Source organism: Cetorhinus maximus, chromosome 5, assembly GCF_964194155.1.
Source record: "Cetorhinus maximus chromosome 5, sCetMax3.hap1.1, whole genome shotgun sequence".
In the NCBI taxonomy this organism is placed as follows: domain Eukaryota; kingdom Metazoa; phylum Chordata; class Chondrichthyes; order Lamniformes; family Cetorhinidae; genus Cetorhinus; species Cetorhinus maximus.
Genome location: NC_135883.1, coordinates 41,379,242 through 41,395,544, shown reverse-complemented (window position 1 = coordinate 41,395,544; position 16,303 = coordinate 41,379,242). Strand labels below are relative to the sequence as shown.

The window sequence follows — 16,303 nt, the reverse complement described above, 5'->3', positions numbered from 1 at the left end:
CTTCAAGAAATAATGGGGGCTTGAAAGAAAGATAGTGCAATAACTGTGGGTGACTGAAACAAATCAAACTGGTGAACGAAACATGGAGGAAGAGTTCATGGAGTGTATTCGGGAAAGTTTCTTAGAACAATATGTTTGGGAACCAACCAGGGAACAGGATATCTTGGACCTGTTTATGTGTGATGAGGCAGGATTAATTAAGACTTCATAGGTAAGGATACTCTAGGCAAGAGCAACCATAACATTATGGAATTTCTCACTCATTTTGAGACTGATAAATGTAAATTACTTAGTGTCTTAAACCTAAGTAAAGGCAATTACAAGAGTAGACAACTCTGTAGACAGAGTTGGCTAAAATGGATGGGGTAAATAGGTTAAAAGAAGCAGTGGCAGACATTTAAGGAGATATCTCGTAACTCCCAACAAAGATATATGCCATGGAGGAAGAAAGACTCTACCTGAAGGATGCACCATCCATGGCTAACTAAGAAACTTAAGGGCGGTAACAAATTGGAAGAAAAGGTGTACAATGCTGTGAATATTAGTGGTAGGCCAAAAGAATGGGAAAGTTGTAGAAAGCAACAAAGGATGACTAAGAGAATAATATAGACGGAGAAATTGGAGTAGGAGAGAAAACTAGCAATAAATACAAAGACAGTAAAAGCTTCTACGAGTATATAAAAAGGAAAAGAGTAGCTAAAGTGAGGATTGGTCCCTTAGAGGGTGAGACTGGGGTATTAATAATGGGAAACAAGGAAATGGCAGAAGCTTTGAACAAGTATTTTGTATCTGTCTTCACAATAGAAGGAACAAAAAGCATTCCAAGAATAGTAGAAAATCAAGAAGCAAAAAGGAGGGAGGAACTTAAAACAATTACAATCACTATAGAAAAGTAATGAGGATTCTAATTAACCTAAAAGCTAAAAAGTCCCCTGCACCTGATGGCCTGCATACTAAGGTCTTAAAAGAAGTGGCTGCAGAGATAATGGATGCATTGGTTGTAATCTTCCAAAATTCCTTACATTCTGGAAAGATCCCAACGGATTAGAAAATCACAATTTTAATATGTTCAACAAAAGAGGGAGACAGCAAACAGGAACTATAGGCCATTAAGCCTGACATCTGTCATTGGGATAATGCTAGAACCCATTACTGAAGAGGTAGTAACAGGACATTTAGAAAATCTTAATACAATTAGGCAGAGTCAACATGGTTTTGTGAAAGGGGAATCGTGTTGGACAAATTTATTAGAGTTCTTTGCGGATGTAACAAACAGGGTAGATAAAGGGGAACAAGTAGATGTGGTATATTTGGATTTCCAAAAGGCAGTCGATAAGGCGCCACATGAAAGGTTACTGCATAAGATAAGAGCTTATGATATTGGGGGTGAATTATTAGCATGAATAGAGGATTGGCTAACTAACAGGAAACAGAGTCAGGATAAGTGGGTCATTTTCAGGTTGGCAAAATAGAATGAGTAGAGTGTCACAGGGATCAGTGCTGGGGCCTCAACTATTTATGATCTATAGAGCACTGTGTATTGTTCTGGTCTCATTACTTAAGGAGGAATATAATTGCATTGGAGGCAGTTCAGAGAAGATTCAGCCAGCTTGTTCCTTGGATGAGGGGCTTGTCTTATGAGGAAAGGTTGAGCAGGTTGGGCCTTTGCTCAATGGAGTTTGGAAGAGCGAGAGATGATCTTATTGAAGCATAAAGGACAGAACTTTTCATCCCGCAGGTGGGTGCATGCCTGACCCGAATGGGACGGACCCACTCGCACGATATTTCACTCGGTGGGCATGTGTGGGTACCGAAGCGGTCCCGCCATTAATTCACAGGCCACTTAAGGACATTAACAATCCAATTGTCTGTGATTTTCCTTGCCCGTGCGATTTTCTGTTTATTGCACGGGCAAAACGGGCAGGCAGCCAGCTGACATTTTTACAAACCTCATCCACAGGCAGGATAAAAAGGGTCAGCAGCATTGCCAGTGTGAGTAGTGAGGAGTTTTGGAGATAGTTTGTTGCTGGTTGCTTCTCAGTACTTGGCAGATTCACCTCTATTCAGGACTTTATTCTTAACATTTCCAGGCCTCATTTCAGGGCTCATTGCTGTCTGCCAGACCACCAGGGGATTCAGACCGTGTGGACCCTTCCAGGTATCAGACAGCCTTCCCTTATCCTGGTAATGGGGATTGTGGTCTCCTCTGGAGGCACCTCTTCTGAGGAGGAAGAGAGGGGCAGAAGGGAGAGGAGGCCACGTGTCCCAATGCAGCTTCCAGGCGAGGGACCTGTGGGAGGAGAGGTGCAGGCATAAGGGGCGCAGGGCCAACAGGTAGTGCAAGGCGGAAGGGGCCGCAGAAGACACCACTATCCTGCTGCCGGGGTTTACAGGCGGCAATGCAGTACCTCAACATGTCTGAGGTGCAATGCCAAAGGAGGCTCCGTCTCTCAAGGGAGACAGTGACCTCCATCTGTCAGACGATCGGCCCTGAGATCAGCTCCAACTGTGTGGGTGGACACCCCATGCCAATGGCTCTGAAGGTCATAGTGGCCCTCAACTTCTATGCCTCCAGCTCTTTCCAGGGTTCAGCGGGGGATCTTTGTGGAGTATCCCAATCAGCTGTCCACAGTTGTGTCAAGCTGGTGACAAAAGTTCTATTCAGGCGGGTATTGACTTTTATTCTTTACCATACGGACGAGGCCAGCCAGGCTGAGCAAATCAGAGGCTTCGCTGCCATTGCTGGCTTCTCCCGTGTCCAGGGTGCAATAGACTGCACACATGTGGCCATCAAGGCACCAGCAGGTGAGCCCGGTGCCTTTGTCAACAGGAAGGGATTCCACTCCATGAACGTGCAGATAGTGTGTGACCACAGGATGCAGATTCTGCAAGTCTGTGCAAGGTATCGAGGCAGCTCCCATGACGCTTACATCCTGGGACACTCCCAGGTGCCGAGGTTCTTCAGTGCTCCAGCCCAGGATGGCTGCTGGGTGATAAGGGCTATCCGTTGAAGAGGTGACTCATGATGGCTCTTTGCCACACAAGAACAGAGGCAGAGAAGTGTTACAATACGAGTTATGGCTCCATAAGCGCGGTGGTAGAGATGATCCTAAGTCTTCTCAAAATGTGCTTCCAATGCCTGGACCATTCAGGGGAAGCACTACAATAGCCCCCCAGAGCGGGGTCACTGATAGTGGTTGCATGCTGCGCTCTCCACAATCTAGCGCTGGCAAAGGGGGACCCACTGGAGGAAGAGGATCTTGAGGCAGCTACACAGGCCACAGATAATGAGTCCAGTGGTGAGTCCGAAGAGGAGCACGGTGAGGAGAATGCTGAGGGCATGGAGGCAGACCTCGGTAACCTGCAGGGAGGCAGGGACACCTTGATCTAAGCTATCAATGATCAGCTACAAACGCATGCCAGGGCTGCCTCCTCCAACCCGGATGTCTGAAAGGACCCTTTCATTTGAACACAAGGAATAGTCAATGCCTGTGCAATAAAGTTCAGAGCCACACATGTCCAGCATTACATACTGGCATATCCTGGACGAATAACATAAAAAGGTGAAGCATACTCAGGCCATGACAACAAAAACAAAAGTTATCTCGTGTGGACAATTACAGACTATTTACATCAACTTCTCTGGTCTTAATTCCCAGACCAGTATACATTAATTAAACATAAATGAACATAAGGTCACTCGTGACCTGTCCCTCGTGCGCTAAGTCTTGGTGCTCCCCTGTCGCTGGCACCAGCATTGGAGACAGCCTGCTCACTCTGCTGTCCTGTTGGCCTTAATGACGTTGGCAATCGTCTTCTGGCCAGTGGAGCCTGTGCTGGCCCCACCTGGAAGGGAGCGGCCAGTGCCAATGCTGGCATCATCCCAGTCACCGCAGCCTCATCGGATGCCGCGGTCACTGGCAGAGGGGTGGAGGAGCTGCTGCCATCATCCAGAATGCCCTGAGAGGAGTCCGCAGAGACATCAGGCAGCTCGTGCGCCAATATGATGTCACTGTGGACCTCTCTGCTCACTATTGATGGACCTAGCTGGGATACTGGGTGCCTCATCCATCTCTCACATGGACACTGACCACCTGAGGTCATTGCCTGTGTGAGGGCATGCAGATCTGAGCGCAACCCCAGGAGCCCCTGGCTCTGTCCCTGGAGCTGCCTCTCCATGAGAGTTGCCACTCTCTCAATAGAGGAGGCAGTGCACTCAGCCATGATGGTCAACGCAGTGCTTGCACTCCGCACGGACTCCTCCACAACGGAGACCGTGACACGCAGACCCTCATGGGTCTCCTCCAGATCCTCCCACACATCTCACTGGACATCCAGCATCTGCCGCCTAATGGACAATTCCAGAGGCTCAACGTCAGCCTCGAACTGCCGGCTTCCTGGGCACTCTCTGCCTTCACCTGCACCTCAAGCGAGTGTGAAGTGCCCTCACCGCTGTGCACCGAGATACTAGCCGCTGATCTAATGCCCATTGAGGTGCTGGTATCTGTGCTGGTGACTGCTTCAGAGAGCGAGTGTGACACAGGTGACAGTGACACCCAGTGGTCCTCTGGCATCAGGGGTAGACCTCCTGTGTCTGCAGATCGGCACACCTAAAAGGGAGAACAAGGACGTGTCATTAGTTAAAGTCATCACACTGTCACTGTGCATGCCAGGCACCCTGGTGAGACAATGGAGATCTGCATCACGATGCCATCGTCTTTCAATGATCAATGGAGACTCCAGGTTCGAGGCTCACATTAATGAAGAGACTACACTAGAATGGTTGCACAATCTGAAAGTCTCACCTCTGTGCACTGCACTCTTACCTTCATCTGACACCCCTTCCCCTCCACGCCCAGTTGCATTGGGGGTGTGCTGGCTCTCGAGCTCCAGGGCATCTTGCTCGAACCGGGAGAGCATCAGCAGGTCGGGCTGACCTCTGCCTGCACATGCTCTCTCTGCCTGGTTATGGCTTCTCTTCTCCCGAAAGGACAGAAGAGCATTGATTAATCCCCTCTCTACCTGCAGCACCATTGCAGCCTAGCCAACCCCAGCTGAGGAACACCTCGCAGGGCACATTCGAGTCGTGGCCCTCCAGCAGCAAGGCCCTCAGTCCAAGCAGCCAGGGCTCACCCCCTTGGCCAGCTCCGGCATCATTGACAGTTGGCACTCAGACTCTAACACCCTTGAGGGCCATGGGGGGACGGCCACACCTTAAGGCCTCTGCACACTGACCCATGCCTACATGGTACTCACCCTTCCTGAGCGCAGCAGATCATTGAGGCGCTTCCGGTACTGCACCCATGTGCACCGTACTACGTCATGGCTGCTCACTTGGGCTGCCACCTCCTCCCATGCTGCCTTGGTGAGGTGCGCTGGCCCCCTCCTTCCATCTCTGGGGATGAGGGTGTCCCTCCAGGCAGCCACCTCCTCCAGCAGGACCGCGAGGTACTCATCCGAAAAGCGGGGAGCCGAGAGCCCACCCGACCTGTCCTCTGATCCGGCGCTTGCTGCCGCACTGGAGTGCATCTTCAGGATGGCAGGCAGATGTCCTACCCTGGCAGCCTCTCTGGGGCTGCTTGGGCCCTCTTTATACAGCCGCCGGGTCACCGTTGGACCCAGTGGCAAACAGGCCTCCGCCCCTGCTCAGCCCCTCCTGGCCAATGACGAGCTGTGTTTCAAACTGGGTGGGCCTTAATTGGCCCGCCAGGGTGAAATCACAGTCGGGGCCCGATTGCGAGCAGCGGCCGGCTTCGTGGCCGCTCTCGGGTCCGCCTGCCGTGCCCGCCCAACGAGGGCAAAATCCTGGCCATAAGATGCTGAGGGAACTTGACAGGGCGGATGCTGAGAGGATGTTTCCTGTCGCCGGGGAATCTAGAACTAGGGAACACAGTTTAAACAACAGTTTAAAAAGCTGTTGCCCATTTAAAACAGAGGAGGAGGAATTTCTTCTCTCAGAGAGTTGTTAGTGTTTGGAATTCTCTTCCCCGGCGAGTGGTAGAGGCTTGATATATTCAAGGCTGAGTTAGGTTTTTGAGTCAAGGGTCATGGGGAACAAGCAGGAAGGTGGAGTTAAGGCCATAATCAGATCAGCCGCGATCTTATTGAATGGCAGAGTGGGCTGGAGGGGCCGAATGGCCTACTCCTGCTCCTATTTCTTTTGATCTTATGTTCTTATTTTTAAGATGCTCCTTAAAATCTGCCTTTTTGTCCTTATATCTGCCTATGTGGCTGTGTGTCAATGAGTGTGTGTGTGCGTAGGGGTGCATACCTATGCACATTCTTTCTTCTTTTTCTATTACTTCAATGATTCCCTCTCGTACATACTCATTGAACCAAGAAAGTGGCAGTTCCGTCTCAATGTCAGGCCATCAATCATTAAGAATCATGCGCCCACATTAATCTGCCTACAGACAAGAGTCCTACCATCAACACCACTTTTTAAAAAATTCAGACAACCGGGATTAACTTCCCCCCACGCACCCCCCCACCCCTACCCCCGGCTTTCTTTCTTAATTCTCAGTTTGTGCCCTCACTAGTGTGGGTGGGGGTAGGGGGTGGTAGAGTTGGAGTGAGCGTCTTATGGAAGTTCATGAACCCAATGGCACAAGGGAGCTAAATACCACAAAGAGTTAGTAACAGTTCTGGATGGGAGGCACAGAGGAATGGAGTGAGCAGGACTAGGTGGGAGTTAGGATGCAGGCAGCAAAATTTCAGACAAGCTTGAGTTTACTGGGAGTGACAATAGGGTTTCATGTTGATAATTTCACCTGCCTAACTTTATTAAACAAATGGACAGGCACATTGTGATGTCCTGTCAATGAGGGAAATGCAATACACAACATACTTCCCATCAGTTGTACCCTAGCAACGGCAGATTCCAAGCACATCTGTGTGTTTCTGGTGTCCATCGCTGCTAAGGGCCTTGAGGATGAATTAAAATTTTAGATGCTGCCTTCCCAAAAGCAATTGGTGATTTGATCTGCTGTTTTGAAACCATTCCAATCTGAAACGGGCCACAATATTCAAAGAAAGTTAAGGCCTTTGGGATGGATTTGCAAGCCCACTCAATACTACAACAAAGTGCCACAATAAAATCTCCCCCCTGCCCCCGCCCCCATCCCCAACCCTCACCCCACCACTCAGGTCCCAGCTGCCCATGGTCTCGCCACACCATCATCAGCCCACACTTCCAGCACAAAAAAGCCCTGAGCTAACAGCAGCAGTAAAATGTCTAACTATTGTTATACAAGGAGACCCTCTGCTGCAGCAAGGTCTGGTGCATTAGATATTTTGTTAAATAAACACCCAAACAATCAGATATACACAGCTACAACAATACAATGGGTTACAACGCTAGCTGAAAAAAAAGGAGACTGAATTGTCCTTCTCTTCAGTAAAACAATCTTTTTTTGGCATCTCGGTGGAAGTGTAGAATTGATTTAATTGAACATGTTGTTGCAATCTGGCGGTGTGTATGTGGGGACCATTTTTAGAGTTGGTTTGCGATGGTTTATTTTCTGTTTACAGCGTGACTGGGAACATTTCTGGCCCATCAATAACACACTTAACTTGTCAGATCCTCTCATTATTCCTGACAATGGATGAAGTGAACTCGGAGACAAAAAGGCTGGTATAACAGTGGAGTGCATGGAAACATCAATCCCCCCCTCACAGTTAAAAACTCCGTTTCCCCACTTTACCGAGGTCTGGATCACAGTTGTGCCATTCATACGATCACGGAAATTGCAGCACAGAAGGGTCCCACCACCCCTGTGCCAGCCCTGGCTCCTCAGTTGGAGCTGTTGAATCTGATCCCGTTTCCTTCCTGCCTCGGGGGTTCCTAAACCCCTAGTGGTGATGTGGGACGAGCAAGCTCTGAGACAGCAATGGCAGCTGTGGACCGAAGACTGAGATTTGTCAGCCCAGGGGTTGGCTGCAAGGCCACTTTAAATGTGTGCAGTTTTTTTTCTGATGCTCGTTGCCTAATGTAATGAGCTGTGAAGCCCAATAGCTGACAGCAACAAAGCCTGTAAAGTAGTAGGTGTCTGCTTTTATCTCTGTACGTCAAGACCCCTGATGCTTGATTGACTCATCCTGGTCAACCACTCTACCCCCACTGCCCCACCCCCCCACCCCCCCCCCAGCGAACAACTCTCCCCCTCCTCCACCCTAATGTCCCCCCAGTTTTCACTCTGGGGTCGCACCAAGCGTGAAGTATTAAAATGGGGTCATAGCAGCAAAAAGTTTGGGAAGCAATGATCTACCTGTTTGCACTCCTTTTTAAACAGTACTCCAATTCCCTTTTTAAATACTTCACACAGGCCATTCCATGAAACTCAGCAAAGTTGATGGACTGTCTCCAAATGGCTGACACAGGCTGTGGAAAGCTAGCAATTTAAAAAATGAAGGTTTAAAGGATCATATTCCACAAGTCAGGTTGTATTTTTGGGGAATATGTATACAATAGGCTCCTTGTATGATGTTCAGATAGAAGTAGCTACAATGGGAGTGCAGTGGGACGTTGACTGCTTTTTGCACTGCACTGCAGTTGTACATAGCATTCCATCAGTTGTACAGTAGGGGAAAAATTGAAGGGCATAAAAATGTAATTTTTGCAGCACTGGGGAAGCGTGGTCCAGTTGACTTTCTGGCATCATGGCAGGTGTTGGTTGAGAGTGGAATGGAGAGATGCATATGCAGATGTGCTGACAGGGAGGCTCTGATCTCTGATCTTTCCCTCCCTCTCACTTGCCTTGCTTCAATCCCTCCCACTCCAACTCCTCCCACTCCTGATTTCTGGGGTGTGGCCGCTGTTCCAGCCCTTCCCAGTTTGCTGGGGACCATCTCCAGGATTTGGAGGCTGCGGCTTTGTACAGCTGGCTATCCTGCCTGCTGGCAAGCCAGCCTGTCAACTTGCCCCGCTACGAGGTGGGAAAGAGCATAAATAAATAAGAATGAGGCTTTGCCGTTCCGGGATTTCCGGCTTCCCCCTACCCACCAGCCCATAAATCATCAGACAAATGGATTTATTGAGAGATGTGAAAGAGGCAAGGTGTAGTGAGGGTAGGAGGGTGTGTGTGGTAGTTGTAAAGTGAGGTATGTGTAATACGAAATGAAGGAGGAACTCTGACAGGAGTTTATGGTTGTGTGAGAAGGGAATGGTGTTGGTGTGCGGTGTGACAAGAGACAAGTGTCCTTGGCCTGAGGTGTTGCAGTGTGCCCTTGTGATTGTGAACTGAAGAATTTGGTGGGGAGTGGAGGTATTCATTGAAGTGCTGAGGAAGGGGATGAGAGGAGTGGTGGGAGATGGTTCTGAGAGAGAGGTGGAGAATTGAAGAGCTGTACTCACCCTTGCTCCCCTGGTGAGGTCATTGAAGCTATGCCTCCAGTAAGCTCAGGTCCTGAGGATAATGGCGATAGCACTGAATTTTTCAGGAACCAGGAAAGCATCTGAAAAGCATGGATGAGCGGGACAGCTCTCAGCAAGTTCTCTTCAGGCATAAATATGGCTGGCAAATGCGCCTTAAGGCTGCCTTGTAATCTAGCTAGAAATGACGGTTAACATGAGGGTGAGATGCCAGATTGATGCCACAATTGGGTGGGCAGTTTGTCAATCGAATTAAATTGTCATGGCACAATAAAATTGTCAGGGCTTCAGCTGGGAAATGTCATCAGGACATGCCATCTGCCCCCTGCCCTGCCTCTGCCACACCCAGCCCCCTACTCCCACCTCCAACCACCTTAATCGCGCTTGCCATCCTGAGTTAAAATCAGGCCTTCTGCATGTTGTACTCTGGTGTTGTACTCAAGGAGTTTAGAACTACACCCACAAGATTCCAATTAAAGGAAGTAACAGCTTGCAGTCAATCAGAACAGGTTTAATAAACAGTCATTCACAGTCAACGTGTTTATCCTTACAATCGAACTGATACTATGCATCACAAGGCACCTTAATTCCCAGTGAGGTTATGATAGGAAAGTATTCAGCCATAAGATTGTAAGAAATAGGAGCAGGAGTAGGCCATTCAACCCTTCGAGCCTGCCCCGCGATTCAATAAGGTCATGGCTGATCTTTGACGTAAACTCCAGTTTCTCGCCCGATTGCCATATCCCTTGATTCCTCTCGAGTACAAATATCTATCGATCTCATACTTGAGTATACTCAACAACCGAGCATCCACAATCCCCTGGGCTAAAGAATTCCAGCAATTCACAATCCTCTGAGTGAAGAAATTTCTCTTTGTCTCAGTCAGAAATGGCTGACCCCTTCTCCTGAGATTATGATGCCCAGTTTCAGCCTCTCCAGCAAAGAGGAAGCAACCTCTCAGTGTCCACCTTGTCAAGCCCTCTCAGAATCTTATATGTTTCAATGAGATCACCTCTCATTCCTCTAAACTCCAAAGTTTTCATTCTTCATAGGACGATTAACACATCCCAAGCACAAGCCAAGTGTACCTCTGTTGCACCCCTACAAAGACTCTTTATGTCCTCCTCATAGTTTGGATTCCCATCTTGCTTTGTTTTGTCAGCTAAATAGACATCCTACTCTTGGACCTTCACGTATGTCATTAATACATATTGTAAATACTTGAGACTCAAGTACTGATTATTATGGTACTCCACAAGTAACACACTACCAACCTGAAAATGCATTTCCTCCTGCTCTTGTAAAATTTCGATATGGGACCGCAGATACCTAAATAGGCAGTTGACTAGTCATAAGTAATTTTAAGATGGTTTATTAAGTATATTAAGAAACAACAATGTAGATATGATATATTAACTAATTAGACAGGAAAAAAAGTATACGACCCGTAACAGCTTGTGATAACAGCATTCTACTCTCTAGTCACAGTGTTAGGAAACCCTTCCCTCAATCTCTTGATCTTCCTCTTCCTCCTCTGGTCCATCTTCCATCTGAAGAAGGCAGCTGCCCAAGAGCAATGCCACTTCACCAGCTCTTCAGCAGCCCCTCAGCAGTATGACGCCAATTTATATATCCTTTTTGGGGGGTTGGTAGCTTACCCAGTGTCAAACATCTATCTAACTATTCTGACCAATGGAGACAGAACAAGTACTCGAAACATCAGGGTGGTAACTACCCCCACTGTGCGTCACCCCGCTCAAAGTCAGCTTTTTAGTTTACATATTTTGGTCCTTTCTAAACACTAGGGAGATAAGGGGGTACACAGGATGCCACCTAACAACTCAGGAATCTGTAAAAGGCAGCCTGAACTAAATAACCTTGCTGTTTCTGAAGACTGGTCAGAGGTGAAAGTGTTTGAAAAGAGAGGCATTCAATGCTGCTTAGAAAATCCTATAAAATGCAGAAGATAGATACCCGCTTATTAAAGACCCTAATTTCTTAAACTCTCTACTTCCTGTATGTTAACCAATCCTCTATTTACACTGATATATTACCTCCAACTCTATGAGCCCTTATCTTGTGCATCAGCGATTCGTGTGGTACCTTATCGAGTGTCTTTTGAAAATCTAAACATCCTACATTCACGGGTTCGTCTTTATCTATCCTGCTAGTTACATGCTCAAAAAATTCTTAACAGATTTCTCAGACAAGATTTCCCTTTCACAAAACCCTGTTGACTCTGCCTAATGATTTTCTAAGTGCTCTATTACCATTTTCTTAATAATAGATTCCAATACTTTCCGAATGACTAATACAGGCTAACTGGCCGTTAGTTCCCCATTTTATCTCTCCTTTCGCAAATAACCATGTTACATATCTTCCAATTCAGTAGGAGAATTCCAGAATTTAGGAACTTTTGGAAGGTTACAAGCAATGCATCCATTATCTCTACAGTCACCACTTTTGGAACCCTGGGTTGTAGGCTATCATGTCCAGACGATTTGTACACTTTCAGTTCCATCAATTTCTCCAGCATTTTCGCCCTGCTGGTAGTAATTACTTTAAGCTTTTCACTCTTATTACATTCCTGGTTCACTATATTTCTGCTGGGTTTTTTTGTGTCTTCTATTGTAAAGACAGATGCTAAATATTTATTTCAAGTCTCTGCATTTCCTTATTCCCCATTATAATTTCTCTTGTCTAAGCCTCTAAGGGACCCACATTTACTTTAGCTACTCTCCTCCTTTTTACATACTTATAGAATTTACAATCTGGGAAATGTGCCCTTTCTATCCAGTGTATCTGAGATGCCTCATAATTTCAAGCACTTCTATTAGGTCCTCCCTCAGCCTCCTCTGTCCCAAAGCAAACAACCCCAGAGTGTCCAATCTTCCTTCATAACTAACGTTCTCCAGTAATTATCCTCTGTACCTTCTGTAGTGTAGTCATATTGTTCCCATTGTATGGTGACCAGAGGTGCTCGCAGTACTCCAGCTGTGGTCTAAGCAGTGTTTTATACAGTTTCAGCATAACCTCCCTGTTATTAAGTTCTATACCTTGACTAATAAAGACAATTATCCTGTAGGCCTCCTTAATCATCTTTACTTGCCCTGCTACCTTTGGATTCTGTGGACATGTACTCCAAGGCTCCTCTGTTCCTCTACACTTCTCAATATCCTATCATTGTTAGTTTTCCCCTTGCCTTGTAAGCCTTCCCCAAATACACTACGTCACACTTGTCCAGATTGAATTAAATTTTCCCCAGTTCCTCTCACTTGACTAGTCCATTGCTATCTTCCTGCGGTCTGCAGCTTTCTACGTCATTATCAACCACAAGGTTTGTAACCTCTGCAAACTTCTTAATCATACCCCCTACATCCAAATCTAAATCATTGACATAAACCACAAAAGGCTAGGAACCCTGTACTATCCCCTGTGGAACCTGACTGGAAACGGATTTCCAGTCACAAAAAAAACCCCATCAACCATTATCCTTTGCTTCCTGCCTCTGAACAAGTTTTGGATCCAACTTGCCACTTTGCCTTGGATCCCATTGGCTTTTACTTTCATGACCAGTCTGCCATGTGCGATTTATCAGAAGCCTTGTTAAAATATATACATCAAATGCACACTCCTCATCGGCCCTCCTTGTTACCTCTTCAAAAAATTCTATCATGTTAATCAGAGGCAAACTATCTTTGATTTTTCTGTGTCTAAATAAAGATTTAGCTTGTCCCTCAGAATTTTCCCACCACCTGGGATTAAGCTAACTTGCCTATTTCTTCCTCCCTGGTTAAACAATGATACAATGTAAGCCGCCCTGCAGCCCTCCCTGTAGCCAGAGAGGATTGGAAAATGGTGGTCAGAGCCTCAGCTACGTTTTCTCTTGCTTCCTTGAATGGTCTAGAATACAATTCATCTGGGCCTGGGGCTTTATCCACATTCAAAGATGCTAAACCTTTAATCACTTTCTCTCTCACTGCATTAAATGCATCAAGTATTTCATATTCCCCCTCCCGAATTGCAATGTCTGAATCATCCTTCTCTTTTGTGAAAACAGATGTGAATTATTCATCAGGACTATAAAACCGTACCAATGTTGTCCCTAATAGGCCCTTCTCTTTCTTTAGTCACCCTCTTGAAAGATGTTTAAAGAATCTTTGTTTTTCCTTGATTTTAATTGCCAATATTTTTTCCACCCTCTCTCTACACTTCTTATTCTTCTCTGTGCTTCTGTCATCAGCTTCTCTGTTTCTCTTTATTCTCTCATTCAAGCCTTTTGACATCCAGGGGATCTGGATTTTTAGTCACGTTCTTTCTTTTTAAGGAAACAAACCTGCTCTGATCCCTCACTGTCTCTTGCCTTCCATTGATCTGGCACTGATTTACCTTCAAGATATTCCACTTCAGTTTGGCTAAATCATAACTCAGCTTTATAAAGTTAGCTTTCCCATAATTGAAAACTTTTATCCTCAGTATACCTTTTGCCTTTTCCATAACTGCCCTAAATCTAACTAAATTATGATCACTTTCACCAAAGTGCTCCCCAACTGGTACCCCTTCTACCTTCCCAGCTCCATTCCCTAAAAGTAGGTTGTTTCTCACATTTTAGTATCTAATAAACTCATTCTTTCTTTGGCTTAAGAAAGCCTGGTTAAATTGGCTCCTTCTAAAACATAAATATATTTGGACTGGGAAAAGGTATCCTCGAGGGAAGGGATCCTTTTTAAATTAACCTTGTTGCGGCTAACCGAGGGGGTTGAATAGAAAATGGGAGCCAGTTCATTCCTCCTCACCCAGGAGCATAACAGTTTGGGGTATCTAGTCCAGGGTCATAACAAATTGGGGGAACCACATCCAGAGACCGGTCGTAACAAATTGAGGGCTCGTCCAGGATTGTAACAAATTGGGAGACTTCACCCGGAGACTGGTCATAACGCAATTATCTTCAATTGATGTAAAAACTCATCTGGTTCACTAATGTCCTGACCCGGTCTGACCTACATGTGACTCCAGACCCACAGCAATGTAGTTGACTCTTAACAGCGCTCTGCATTGGCCTAGCAAGGCACTCAGTTCAAGGGCAATTAGTAATCGGCAACAACTGCTGGCCTTGCTGGTGATGCCCACACCCCATGAAAGAATACATTTTATAAATAGAATTCAGAGTACCACTGGTAACCCTTACAAGTTATCCAATGCGTAGTGAGTGAATGTGCTGCGAGATGAGGCAATCTGCTTTCTAAAGCTGGAAGATCCTTATTTTCATCTCTGGTCCATGTTGATTGAACTGGTCTGTCAGTACAGGTGGTACAGTGGACCCCAGTGGCCCTGGGGTAAGTAGGGGGTTGGAGGATGAAACCAGTCAGAGATTCCACCAGCTAATTGCTGCCCAAGTGATTTCTGCTGTGAAGTTTATTAGGCAAAAGGCCAGAGATTGGCTTCAACTGTGATGCTTTCTGTGGTTGGCCAAAGCTTGCCAACAGTCATGAGGACCTTCATGTGAAGAATGGAGACTTAAGTGAGGCCCCACAGAAGAACCAAAGCATATGGAAAGGTAGTCTTGCCTGAGAATCAATCAACTGGGACTGGAGATGGGTAATGAAAAATTGGAAACAAACAGCAGTAAAATGATAAACATCAATCAGAACTTGTCCCCCTAACAGCACTGTGAGTGTACCTTCACCATACGGAGTGGTTCATGAAGGTGGCTTCTCGAGGGCATTTAAGGATGGGCAATAAATGCTGGCTTTGCCAGAATTGCTCACATCCCACGAACAAGTAAATAAAGAAAAACTAGAGTGAATGTAACTAGTTTTGTAAATGATGTAAGCTGCTGCTCAAATCTCTTTGAGGTTTGAAGTGAAGACCTGTCCATGTGTGAAAAGAGACATTTTAACCAAACTGTTTCTCTTTCCATAGTTCAATTTTGTGGGGAAATTGCTCGGACCACGAGGTAACTCGCTAAAGAGGTTACAAGAAGAAACAGGTGCAAAAATGTCGATCTTGGGCAAAGGATCAATGAGGGACAAAGCCAAGGTAAGAACATAAAGGATGGTAATTCATAATGATGAATATTGTGAATGTGACTTCCATTTTCCAAAATACATTCATTTTCCAATCATGTTAAGGTTTTCTGAGGTAGAATTAGGAGCATGTAGGAAAAGTTATTGTATTACCTGCGTTCTATATCTTAATAATTTTATTACGGTGCCCTCACCATTCTAAAGGAGTAATTAAAATCTCAGAAAACAACTTGGATACGAAAATGTGTCTTTACGCATTTGTTTAAAGCTGTAGAAAGAGATTTTCTAACGTGTCTCAAGTTTACAAAAAAGAAAATCAACCTTCAGTTCTGTTAATAATTGAAATTCAACAGTTTAATTCGACGCGAATATGTATCCGATGAAATACGGCACTAGAAATTGGATCCTGGATTAATCTGTAAGTAGGTATTTCAGAGAATAAGGAGTGATTCAAATTCCAGCGTTCCTAATGGGAATTGCCGTTGGCACACACTGCAGCTCAGGAAATCACGTGCTGCCCATCTGTGATCTCCCAAGCTAAGCTCCTTGTGAATGCTACTTTCTGCTGGGAGCTCCGAATCACAGGGACATTCTCGTCTTACTTGTCCATGGCTCGTGTTTCGTGCTGCGCTAATATTGCTGAGCAATTCTGAGAAACAAAAATAAAATGTTGTGTACTTTCACAAATTTGTGACATCTGTGTAAGTTAGAATTTCACACAGAGTGATGTCCACCAGCAATTAAATACAAGGAAGTAAGGCATCTATAAAGATCATAAGCTCCACTCCAATGGTTTGGCATGTCGTGAGGAAAGAGGTGGTGTGGGATGAACTGGATTGCTCTTTGAAAGAGCCAATGCAGATGCTGTAGGCTGAATAACCTCCTCCTGTGCTGTCCTATGCTCTGA

General features: G+C 45.9%; 1 protein-coding gene across 1 annotated transcript in view; it reads left to right on the top strand.

Moving 5' to 3' along the window:
* khdrbs2 (KH domain containing, RNA binding, signal transduction associated 2) overlaps positions 1–16,303 on the top strand; it is a 626,587-nt gene that overhangs the window by 260,405 nt on the left and 349,879 nt on the right. Inside the window, exon 3 of the mRNA XM_078541836.1 lies at positions 15,293–15,409. Within this exon, the coding sequence (XP_078397962.1) occupies positions 15,293–15,409 (117 nt within the window). The remainder of the gene's footprint in view (positions 1–15,292; positions 15,410–16,303) is intronic.